This window comes from Anopheles funestus, chromosome X, assembly GCF_943734845.2.
Source record: "Anopheles funestus chromosome X, idAnoFuneDA-416_04, whole genome shotgun sequence".
NCBI classification, from domain to species: domain Eukaryota; kingdom Metazoa; phylum Arthropoda; class Insecta; order Diptera; family Culicidae; genus Anopheles; species Anopheles funestus.
Window position 1 is genome coordinate 2,091,896 of NC_064597.1, and position 12,140 is coordinate 2,104,035.

General features: G+C 46.6%; 1 protein-coding gene across 6 annotated transcripts in view; it reads left to right on the forward strand.

Moving 5' to 3' along the window:
* Positions 1-11,153, forward strand: part of LOC125761114 (uncharacterized) — a 35,576-nt gene extending 24,423 nt beyond the window's left edge. For 3 of the 6 annotated variants that reach the window (XM_049422003.1, XM_049421986.1, XM_049421993.1), the window contains exons 3-9: positions 2,035-3,158; positions 3,240-4,035; positions 4,115-4,889; positions 4,965-5,649; positions 6,127-6,803; positions 6,873-7,518; positions 9,343-11,153. In XM_049422003.1, the coding sequence (XP_049277960.1) occupies positions 2,035-3,158; positions 3,240-4,035; positions 4,115-4,889; positions 4,965-5,649; positions 6,127-6,803; positions 6,873-7,518; positions 9,343-9,766 (5,127 nt within the window). In that variant the 3' untranslated portion in view covers positions 9,767-11,153. Of the gene's footprint in view, positions 1-300; positions 883-1,456; positions 1,891-2,034; positions 3,159-3,239; positions 4,036-4,114; positions 4,890-4,964; positions 5,650-6,126; positions 6,804-6,872; positions 7,519-7,831; positions 7,951-9,342 lie in introns of those variants that run through there. The other 3 variants (XM_049422020.1, XM_049421976.1, XM_049422012.1) reach the window with 3 other exon arrangements.
* Positions 11,154-12,140: the final 987 nt, after the last annotated feature.

The following is a 12,140-nucleotide window of genomic DNA, read 5'->3' on the forward strand; positions in this document are numbered from 1 at the left end:
GTTTTTCGAGCGAAATTATCTGTTTGGTCAGTGCTGAGTGTGAGATAACTGTAAGATCGTGCCAATTATCTGCGTCTTTTCCGAACGAGGTGATAATGTCATCTTTCCGTCGTGACATACTAGTGCCCCTTCATCTGGGGAATATTTGGTGATTGGAAATCTTGGAGTTCAGAAGACAAACTGTGATTTTAGTACTCTCAGTAAAGGACAAGTTATTACTGAGAGTACACTGAGAGTAAATTCTATGTACATATTCCGTTTAACGAGTGTTGGATCTTATCTTTGTTTGTGTGCGTGTAGCGAGGAAAATGTAAAGAAGAGTGTTGTGTAAAAAAAAGTGTAATGTAATTAGAAGTGAAAAGTTTGTACGTAAGCGAACACAACCCTCCGTGCTCTTCAACCTAATGGTGGTACACCAGGAAGTATTGCTCCAGTATTCTCCCAAAACCAACACACAGTATACAGTATGAACCAACCATTCCGAAAATTTTCACAATAGTGTGTGTGTGTGTGTTTGGGCGTGAGATAGACGTCTAGAGGAGAATGAAGAAGAAAGCGAACATCTTCGAGCTGCCACCAAAGTGTCCGGCGCTGGCGAATAAAATTACCGGCATCTTCGGATGGCGTCACACGTATCAGGTGCATCAGCGCCAGAAAGGTATACCGCATTGCAGCCAGTATCTGTACAAAAGTTACTCGCTCAATCTACCCCGGAAGGTGGGCAGCTGCGAGACGCTGGAAACTGGATCCGATGGTACGGTGGAAGTGGATGGTGGTGGCCGTTCAGCATCATCCTCCATCCCTGGAACCGTTTATCGCCATGCTGGGGGCGGTACCGGTAACAGCTGCTGCACCGAACCTGGCACACCGAATTGCGAAACAGTAAGAGCTCCCAAGACACCGTAATTAGATTATTTCTCTCGCCCCAAAACTTCCTTGCTGAAATTGGTTTTAAGGTTTATATACCAACAAAAAAACAAGAGAACATGTACTCTTAACCATATTGAATACCCAGAGTACCCGGTAGGAATGTTTTGAAAGACACACGGAAATGTGAATCACCTATAATGGCTTGCGGTATTAGAGAAACAGTCGTAACCCAGTTAAGACAACGCACCCACAATCACGCTTCAAAGGGTTCCGTGCTACGTCAGCTTCTTTTGACAATCGTTCTTATCTTATCGCCACACCGCCGTGTGTGTTGATGGTGATCTCGATTCTCCCTGTCCCGAGGGGTAGGTGTAACTACCAGGCTCATCACTGTTGCGGTCATCGACGTCGCGATAATTGCGAGAAAGAGACATCGCCGAAAGAGAGACGTCTTTATAGTATGATAGGTGTTGATAGCTATCATACACCCGTAGTACGTACGCATCTATAGTCCGATTAAAGACATCACCAATTCTAGACGTGATTGTGGGTGTTTTTGCTGTGTACCAGCCAAAAGCAATCAACTCGCTTATGATTGATTATGTCCGGTGTGTGCGTGTGTGTCTTGCGCTGTAAATGCACTCCGCTGTTAGGGAAGCGTTTCTCTGCCGACATTCCTCAGGAAGAGAGGTGTGCGCGCGTTTGTCATCGACGCAAGTGTTCAAGAACTGGACTTGTGCGAATTGCACCGTACAGGCACGTACTTGTTACGTACTGTTCTAGCGTGTGCAACCAAACATAGTTCGTGCTTCGTAGTTCGTGTACGAGACTATAGTCGAAGTTGGAAGGTTCTTCAAACCACACACGCTCTGTTCCGTGTTGAAGTTTGATATTTGTGCATGTTTATCGTTAGGAACTCTGAAGAATTTCAAAACAGTACACTTCAATAGAGTATCTTCAATACAGCTGTGTTGAAAAAAAGGTTTAATAGAAGTAAATTTGAACGAAATGCAGTCTTTGGTATGTATGGAAGTATTCCCCAAACTTAATGTCAGTGATAAGGGTGTATCGTATGTCTTAATGTCTAGATCTTTGCGTTTAAAAGTATCATAATATTGCCATCTAATATGATTATTTGTGTTTTCCCCTTCCTTTTTTCTCCAGAATCCAGATTCGTGGGTCGTGGTACATCATCTACAGTCACAGTCGGGAATTCTCGACCCAGAAGATCACATCAGCGATGTGGCGGATGATCGGGAGGAGATCATTGCACACTACGAAGACGCTGCAGTAGGTTTAGACCCAGGCGTACAGCAGGGTGGTGGTGATGGTGCGAGCGGCAGTTCCGTTGGTACCGGCAGCCCGGACATCTTTCAGACCTCAGGCCCGGGCGGCAAAGGTGGAGTTGGTGGTGTTGCCGGCACTGGTGAGTCACCCTCGGAGGGTACCACTACTGGTACGGCGGGTGTTGGAACTACTGCAGGTATTGGTAGTAACACCGACAGCATAGTAACGGTCGGTGGTACGGGTACCGGATCCGGTGTGCCGGGTGTTGGAGGTGCTTCCTGTATTGAGGTGTTTGCTAACGAGCCGGCACCACTCGGTTTGGGGCTGCAGGTGCGACGTGGCAGTGAACCCTCCCTGCATCAGATCGGTGTGACGGAGCAGCGCAGCCCACTGTACAACGTAAACCCGAACGGGAACCATCAGGGTACGAGCAAACGCTGGTCAGCTGCACCGGTATGTCGCAGTGACAGTGATCCACCGCCGGATCGTTTGCTTTCGCCGCAGCAGAACGGTGGTGGACCACCGTACCATTACCATCATCACCATCATCTGCTGGCGGAGGAATGGAACGTACCGGAGGAGGATGGGCAGCAGCAGCACGACAGTCTGCTGCCACAAACGTTTAACCGTTCTGGGCGGCTGTCGATGCAGTTTCTCGGTGCGGAAGCAGGCACCGGATACCGGTGGATGGATGCGGCCGAGAAGGCAGCGGCAGCAGCAGCAACAGCAGCCACCATCACGCCATCAGCTTCTGCTGCTTCCACGGCGCCACACAACCAATCGTCACCGGCCTACGGGTACCAGACGTATCAGAACTACGTACAGCAACAACAGCAACAGCTGCAAAACCATTCATTTCACTCTGGCAGCAGCGATACGATGATGGGTCGTGGTGGTAACAACAGCTTCAGCTCAAAGTCTCTACCAAGGGAGTCGACGCGCAAGGAACCGCTCGGGCAGGCGAAAGCATCCGTCTACGATTCGATACGTGAGAAGGATAGGTATGTGTGTGTGTGCGCGATTGCTTCGGCCCCAATAGTTCATTGTTTAATTTCCACCTTTTTCCACCGTTCTCTTTGCAGCGAAATGCTACTGGTAGTGAACGAAACGGGCGGCCCGCTAGGACTCACCGCCATTCCGGATATGGAACGGGGTGGGCTGCTGGTGCAGAGCGTGGAACCGGGCAGTCGGGCCGAACGGGGCCGATTGCGGCGGGGCGATCGCATACTGGAGATCAACAACATTAAGCTCGTCGGACTCTCGGAAAGTTCCGTGCAGGAACATCTTAAGAAGAGCCTCGCATCGACGGAGCTACGATTGCGGGTGGTACGGGGCAGTACCAGACATCGGGCCGGTACGAAAGCGGACCAGCAGTACGGTGCCGGTCGGCTGGTAAAGAGTGGTAGCGGGCCACGCTATCCGCGCGACAACCGTATCGGACAGATGATGATCGAAGCGGAGGAGAAACCAACGTCGGCGGCGAAGGTCGCGACGGTATCGCCGACCCGTAAGATACCGGGCGCACCCTCGACCGGTACAAGCCTGCAGGTCGCCAACACGCGCAAGCTCGGGAAGCGTATCGAAATCACACTCACGAAAGGTGACCATGGGTTGGGCTTTTCCGTAACGACGCGTGACAATCCGGCCGGTGGACATTGTCCGATCTACATCAAGAACATACTGCCGAAGGGGGCTGCTGTAGAGGATGGTCGGCTAAAGCCGGGCGATCGGTTGCTCGAGGTGGAGGGTATCCCGATGACGGGCAAATCGCAAACGGAGGTCGTTTCGATACTGCGCGGTACACCGCACGGTGCTACACTGAAGATCGTTGTATCGCGCCAGCAGGAACTAGCGGTCGATGTGAAGGAGCGTGAAATAGTAAGTAGACAGATGAAAAGAAAAAACTCTCTAAACAACTCCCTCTAATGTAAAACATCTATTCTACTTTCCTCTGCAGGGTTTTAATGTAGAAAGTGAACCAAAGAATTCGCCACCGAAACCACCACCACCGGTGATGCCAAAGTCATCGCTGAAGCAATCGAACAGTAGCAACAGTCTGTCGAAATCGGTCGACACTGCTGCTGCGTACGGTGATGGAATGGATGGTGGCAACCGGACGGGGGTAGCGAACTGTCGCTCCATGCCAAAGCTTGCCTCCGGCACGGTAACGGCTTCCTCACCGAAAACACCCACCATCCAGAAGAAACCGCTCGCCTCCATACTGAAGTCAGCTTCGACGAATCACGTGGCAGAGTTGCTGCAACATCATCAGCACGATACGGGCGGTGGTACGGGTCGTGGTGGTGGTGGTGGAGGCGGAGGTGGTGTTGCTACTGCTAGTGGCAATATTAGTAACGGTAGTGTAACGTCCAATAACAGTAGCGGCGTTGGTGGAGAATCACTGAGCGGTGCGGCGTGGAAGAACCGTGAGATACTAACACTCCACATACCGGTACACGATACGGAGAAGGCCGGGCTGGGTGTAAGCGTAAAGGGTAAGACGGGTTCCGGTAACTGTAGCAGCAGCACCACAGGCAGTGGAAGCGGCAGCAGCAGCCGTACGGACGGCGATCTCGGCATATTCGTAAAAAGCGTGCTGCACGGTGGAGCGGCCAGTCGGGACGGTCGACTAAAGATGAACGATCAGCTGCTGAGTGTGAACGGTGTGTCACTGTTAGGGCAATCGAATGCGGAAGCGATGGACACATTACGACGAGCAATGTTACAGTCTGGTACGTTAAACCGGGGTTTTCCTCTCTCGCTTTTTCAAGTAGATCGTATGGAAATAATGGTTATTTCTTTCTTAGGTGGTAGCTATCCGGGTAAAATAATACTGAAGATAGCACGACGCATTGCCCGTCCTGTAAGTACGGGCGAGCTGCTCGAAACGATGGAACAACGTTCGGGTGTGGCATCAAACGGTGAAGATCAATCGACGGGTGGTGGTGGACACTCTGGCACAACAGTGATCTACCTTAGTGCGGACAAACAGTCTCAAAACTCAACGCAAGCACAGCAGCAAAACTCCCATCCTGCAGCGTCACAGCAGCAACAGCAACAAAGCAAACGTTACAGCAATCCCGTACTCGATCGGCTTACCGGTGGTTCGGTGGCCACGGTCGGTGTGAACAGCAACAGTACCGGATCGTTACATCATACCAGCACGCTGCCACTCGGTGCATCAGCCGGCGGTGGCAGCAGTGACACGTTAACCGGCAGCCATTACATCCGTAACAGTAGCACAAACAGCAGCACTAGTACGATGAACAGCCAGCAACAACACCATGCGCCCAACAACCAAAGACCATCGGGGCAACGTTCGTTTGCACCGTCCGCTTCGTCGCTGGTGCAACCATCGTCGGCACCGCACGGATTGCGCAACGAGAGCTATTACATGGCCACCAAGGATCACTGGAGTACAACATCGTCCGCCACCAGCCTGAACGGAAGCAACGTTGTGCTGATCGAAGAAGATCCCGAACCTACTTCACCGTAAGTAATTTCTTGATTAATTTCACTACTTGTATTGATCTCTAGAGCTTCCAAATTATTGTGCTTCTTTTGAGAACAATCGTTCAAACGAATCATCAGTAAAGAGTCATTCGAATCATGAGTCGACTCTCAAAAGATTTATGGATCTTTACATGTGTGTTCAGAAACAGAAGATGTGAACTAAAATGAAATATAATCAGTGAATTGTAGAGATGACTCATTCAAATGAATCATTCGAATCATGAGTCGACTCTCAAAAGATTTATGGAGCTTTGCATGTGTTTTCAGAAACAGAAGATGTGAACTAAAATGAAATATAATCAGTGAATTGTAGAGGTGACTCATTCAAATGAATCATTAGTAAAGAATCATTCGAATCATGAGTCGACTCTCAAAAGATTTATGGATCTTTGCATGTGTGTTCAGAAACAGAAGATATGAACTAAAATGAAATAAATTTCGTTTGTTTGCTTACAGCACATTTCATATCACTCGTTCACTGGAAGGTGGTACCACCGGTGGTAATGGTGGCAGTGTCGGTGTACCTAATATCGGTGGTATGCTGGGTAATGGTAACACCTCCACACCGAACGGTGCTGACGCAACGTACGCATCACAGCTATCGCTCGAAACGAATCCACCACCGTCGGACGCATTCAGCCGGGATGCAATCGGGCGACGTTCCATGTCGGAGAAGCATCACGCCGCTATGGATGCACGGGAAACCGGGACGTATCAGCGGAACAAAAAGCTACGGGAAAAACGGGACCGCGACAGTAAGCTGCTTATGGCGGCTGGTGGTGGTACAACCGTGACAACGTCCGGTGGTTCGCTCGAATCGATCGATCTACACCAGATGGCGCGCATGAACAGTTTGAAGCAACATCACCATCAGCAGCAGCACGGTGACGGTAAGGGTACGACAACCGCCGCACTGGCGGCACATCTGTTGCGGGCCGAAGCGCAGGATCAGCTCGGTGATCTTGGACCTTCGCTAGGGATGAAGAAATCATCCAGCCTGGAATCGTTGCAAACGATGGTGCAGGAAATACAGATGGCGGACGAACCGAGGGGTCCAAACGCGTTACGTACACCGCGCGGTCGTGGACGGGAGGAAATACTACGCGCGGTAGTAGAGCAACCGGCAGAAACGCGTAAGTACTTCATCTTTCCACCAAGCTTGACATTTTTCTCACACTCTCTCGTCTTTTGTATTATTTTAGAAGCGAAAAAACACTGGCTCCTTGAGGACGGTCCACCCGCATCGATGACCAACTCCGGCGAGTTCCCGGACGGTGGTTTCGTGTCACGCAACAGTCCCTTCCAATCGTCCCTAAACGATGGTAAAGGGGCAAAGCTACGGGCGAAGAAGAGTGGCGGTCTTCTACGCGGCATCGGTCACATGTTCCGATTTGGCAAACATCGCAAGGATGTGATTGTACCGACGGGTACAATTACCTCCACCGGTTCCGGTGAGCCAGCGATCGACTATACCGGTCCGGCGGCGGTTCCCACCCAGCAGCAACACACCGGCCCATCCGCTAGCGCTATGATCGACAGCAGTAACGGTGCTGGTGGGCAGAAAAATGGCGGAAGTAATACCATCGCGAAGCGTGGTACACTTAACACCGGTCCGGCCGGTAGCAATGCGTCCCGCTATATTGTGTTCGATCCCAGTTCGGTGGAACGGTCCGCTTCATCCGGTGTCGTTTATGGCCATACGCAACCACCACACTATCAACCGCCGCCACCACCACCACCGGTCGGTACGGGTGGTGGACCGTCGGGTACCTCGATACACCATACGGATGTGTTTAATCATCGATACTCTCACTACGTTAACTACGAGGAGCTGCAGCAACAGATTAGGTAAACCCGCCTTAACTAACACGTTCGTATGTACAGAGCTGCTTCGAAACACGACACATCTTAACGTACAAGAAGAACATTTTATTATATTTCACACATCCTACAAAAAAAAAAAACAAAAACAAAAGGGAAATTGGGAAGAAAAACATTCACCATTATTCAGCACAATGGACATTTATTCTCTAAGATTAATTTACACTTTAAAAACAAAAACTTAATTGTCGTTCACCTTTTTATCTCACTTTTCACGCTTTCTTCTTATTCTGGCGGGGTGTATCGGTTATCAACTTTTTCGGTCTCTCTTCATCATCAGTTTTCACATTAACAAAATTCTTGCATCACTCAACTTTTAGCTATCTGTAACAGGATTATATAGCACTAAACAAAAAAAAAGAAAACCAAACACGCACTTTTATAAATGTTTTTACGGGGGTAGGTGTTTTACAAATCGGTATATGTGAACTAGCTTTGTTATATGTTTTATTACAAGGGATTTTTGTTGTTGTTCAAATGTGCTTTTGTTTTGTTAATGGAAATGCTCACAAACTTTATGCTTTTAAAAAAAGGTGTGCTGTTCGTTTTTTTATCAAAACCTCTACTCCTCTGTGTTAACACAAACCTCCTTTCCCAGTAGTGTCAACTTAACGCTAGAAGAGAAACGCGCTTCCCCAATGGTGGTTGTTGAGAGTGTTAACAGTGAGCAGGAAAGTCCCTGTATACGTCGTCGCAGTCGTCGTCGTCCCGTGCAGCAGCAGCAACAGCACGTGTATGAGCGAGTTCACGATGAGGGTGGAAACGATAGTATCGCTACGTACCAGCAGATTCAACCATCCTCCAACACCTCCATCCGTTCCGCGTACGACAGCATCTCGTCCTGCAACTCGTCACGTAACGCTACACTAACGCAACGGTCCAGCAGTCCACCGGGACGCGACGCGGCCGTCTTTCCACCGGAACTGCTCGAACGGGACCATCAGCTGCTGCAGCTGCAGCAGCTCTGGCAACTCCAACAGTGGCAATGGTTGCAACAGCTGCAGCATCTGCACGAACGTGAACAGGAGCAGCTGGTACTGTTGCGTCGTGTTGAGAACAGTCGCAAGCAGCAACGCACGTTACACAGTGGCTTCCCGTCCCTACACAATGAGAGTGTAATGCTGCAAGCCAACACTGATGTGGATGCGAAGGAAAATGTCCCAAACAGTGAGCACAATGTTAGCAGCAGTAAACCAACCGACAAATCATCTCCAGAAGCCTACACCAACGGCAACAGCAGCAGTTACCAATGGCAGCGCGTAAAGTCATCGTCGGTTAAATAGCTTTGTCTGCCCGGGGGAAAGGTTCGGAGAAGGTAATCGCGCACCCAAGCAGTAATGGTTTGTGTCCACTTGCAGCATTTGTTTTTTTTTTTTAATGGTTTTATGCTTGGTAAACAATAGTTTACGCTCGTATGCGTAATACACCACTACGCACAGCATGTAACGTCGTCCTTAGTGAGACGAAATTTAGGCTAGTGTGTGTGTGTGTTTGTGTGAATACACTCGTCTGTACACTCGGCATATATGTTAGTTGATTATAAGCTTTCAGTGCACATCTTTTTATATTAATTATTTTGTTGTTTTTTAGTTATTTTTATCTACACTAACTATTGTTATTTAGTGCTTTAGTTATCTACTGTTGTATAGTATTGCATGCATGTAATATTAAATATTGCTCCTTATTATTATTACTAATTATTGTAAATAATGTAGCTACAATACTTTCACATTACTTACATCTTTTATTTTTGTTTGTTTTTTTCTTTCCACTTTAAAACACGTTGTGTAGCCGACGCCATCATCTTTATCACTCGCAACGTTCCGCCCGTAACACACCGCCCATGATGGATATGGGACTCACCGCAACGATCGCACATCAGCAGCAGCAGCAGAAGCATCTGCACACCTCCACGCTGTCCAACCAGCAGGGCAAATATAAGACCAGTCGGCCCGCCTCAAGCTACCACGACGGTGGCGGGTACGAAACGATCTCCACCACCGGTCCACCAGCGGCGACGGTGGTACATCATCGGAAGGAACCGTCGAGCGGTGGCCCGAAACCAGACACCGGTGCACTGCTCCATGAAGAAACGAACGGTGGTGGCGAATGGCACCATCACGCGGGCACATCCGGTGCCGGTGGCTCGATACGGAACATGCGTGGTCCGTTCGTAACACAAGTGAAAATTCAGAATCAACTATCATACCAATAGAGAGGAAAAGAACAACAAAAATTGACGTATGATAAGCATATAGAGAGAAGAGAGCGAGCAAAAAAAAGAAAAAGGGAAAAAATCCCTTTTACATGGTTTGTACCGCTTCGTAATGTGTACATACCATGCCGTACCTAAACATAGAACGAATTTAGCATTATACTCCGTCCTATACTTCCTGTGTGTATGTGTGCACACACACACACACGCAAAACATCCAATCAAGTAAGGATGACAATGAGAAATGATTAAGGGCACGATTTTTACATGCCAGAAAAAGAAACATTTAAGGCTCCTTCTCAGCACTCTTTCTCTCTCTCTCTTCACCACGTTTTCTTAATTAACAGCATGTTTTATATATTTTTTTAAAATTTCTCAAAGAATTATATAGGTGTATTAGAAGAGCAATGAACTATTAAACGTAGATGATAAAAGCAAAACGGAAACTAAAAACGTGTGTGATTACCCTTTCTCACATTCCTCGTCCATACATCAACGAGGAAACAATCTCGCCGAGGATCGGTTTTTGTGGCAAAGAGGTTATTATTAGAACCTAAATTTACAGGGAGATTTAATAAGCTGCATTAAACGAACTCCTGTGTCTGTGTGTAAAGCAAAATATACAATTGCAAATGCCTTAAAGTATGTACTTTGCCTGAAGCAATGATCTTCTTTTAAAAGATGCGCTATGATGAGCTCTTCTTTTTTCTGTTTCCTTCAGCAAAATTAAATTACGAAGGCTTATTAGTCTATATCTGTTACAGTTACGGAGTTACGGTAAATTGAGGAATCGATAGAAAAGAATATCCGTTTCTCCTCTCATTAAATGTACGTTCGTTGATATGTAATATTTTAGCTTCCTGAATCTTGTGTCTTACCCGCCTGTTACATCTTCGGAACCGGTCTCCACTACCGCCGATATATAATAAAAAAACCAAACTTCCCATCGGTAACATAATTGCGGTTGTGTGCGGAAGGGTAGGAAAGGAAAACAAATGTACTTATTTGTAACGATAAAATCATAAAGCGCTTAGCCCAACATACATCGTTCTCTTTACGCCCATTGTGTATTTATATCGGGAAGGCTTGCATTCCTGCCGTTAGGACATTCATATTTCGGCACTCGACCCCCCCCCCTCGAGGGGGGAGGGTGGTGGTAGGCGCGTATGAAAAAAATAAGTTAGAAAAAGATGAAGACTTAATGGGGGGCGTGTGTGTGCTATATAGGGTGGCATATACATGTATACAGATAATTATACACAGAAACACAACGCAATCTCGGTACATATATAGCTGTACAAAATGTAATTCACACGTACGTATGTGTAAAATGTGTATCATATCATTCAATAAATTTGTAACAAAACATAAAACATGCTAATTTAAATTATTTTTTATGTGTTATTTAAAAAAAAATCATCCCACTTCATCGTCGAGAAAAATAAAATCGATAAACGATAAAAATAATTTTTAAATAACACACAAAAATAAGGTTCGTCGCTTTTTTTCGATGCAGTCTTTCGTACGTTTTAGACCCGAATCAACTGTACAACCACAATTGCAGAACAAAATTAAAAAACAAGCAGTAAAATAATATTAATTAAGTAATATTTTTACTTATTTTGTTTGTTTGTTTTTTTTTATTACATCTTCATTTCGACACATTTTGGACACAAAGACTGCACAAGTCAAATTATCATTTCCTTTTTTTTTGCGTAATTTTTCAATGTTTTGTTGTTGCTGTTGTTTTCTTTGTCGTATTCAATTTTCGGTGTTTTTGTTCGGTTTTGGGTGTGTATGTGTGTGTGTTGTTTTGTTGTAGCTTTTTCTTCCATTTTGTTTCTCTCTTTCAATTTTCCTGCTATGTTTTGTTTTTGTGTTTGCTGCTGATTACAGTTCGAGAATGGTTTTTTTTCTGTGTGCCTGAATGTGTTTTTGTGTTTCGTCTTTTTTTTTTATTTTATTTTTATTCTCATCTTAAAGCGTTAAAATAATAAACATTTACTACCTTGCCTCGAATCTTTTATTGATTCGCACGCGCGCGCATGAGTGTGTGTGTGTTACATTAAACTTATCTAAACAGTCGATCACGTTCGCAACAAATGGCGCGTTTTACACTATTATAGCTGCGGGGTGGAGGAAATGGGGCGGGTGGTGGTGGGCGGGATCGGGACATTCAGCAGGGTGGTGCTTGCACATGTAAGTGGGTTTTTATTTTGCTTTTAATTTTCCCTCACTGCCATTTTAGCAAATATGATCTTACTAGGTTTCTGTCTGTGTTTATCCTTTGTTCACTTTTATAAGCATGGCACAAACGTTGTTTTGTTGTTGTTGCTGTTGTTGTGTAATTTGAAGCTTTTTTTTTTGCTCGTTT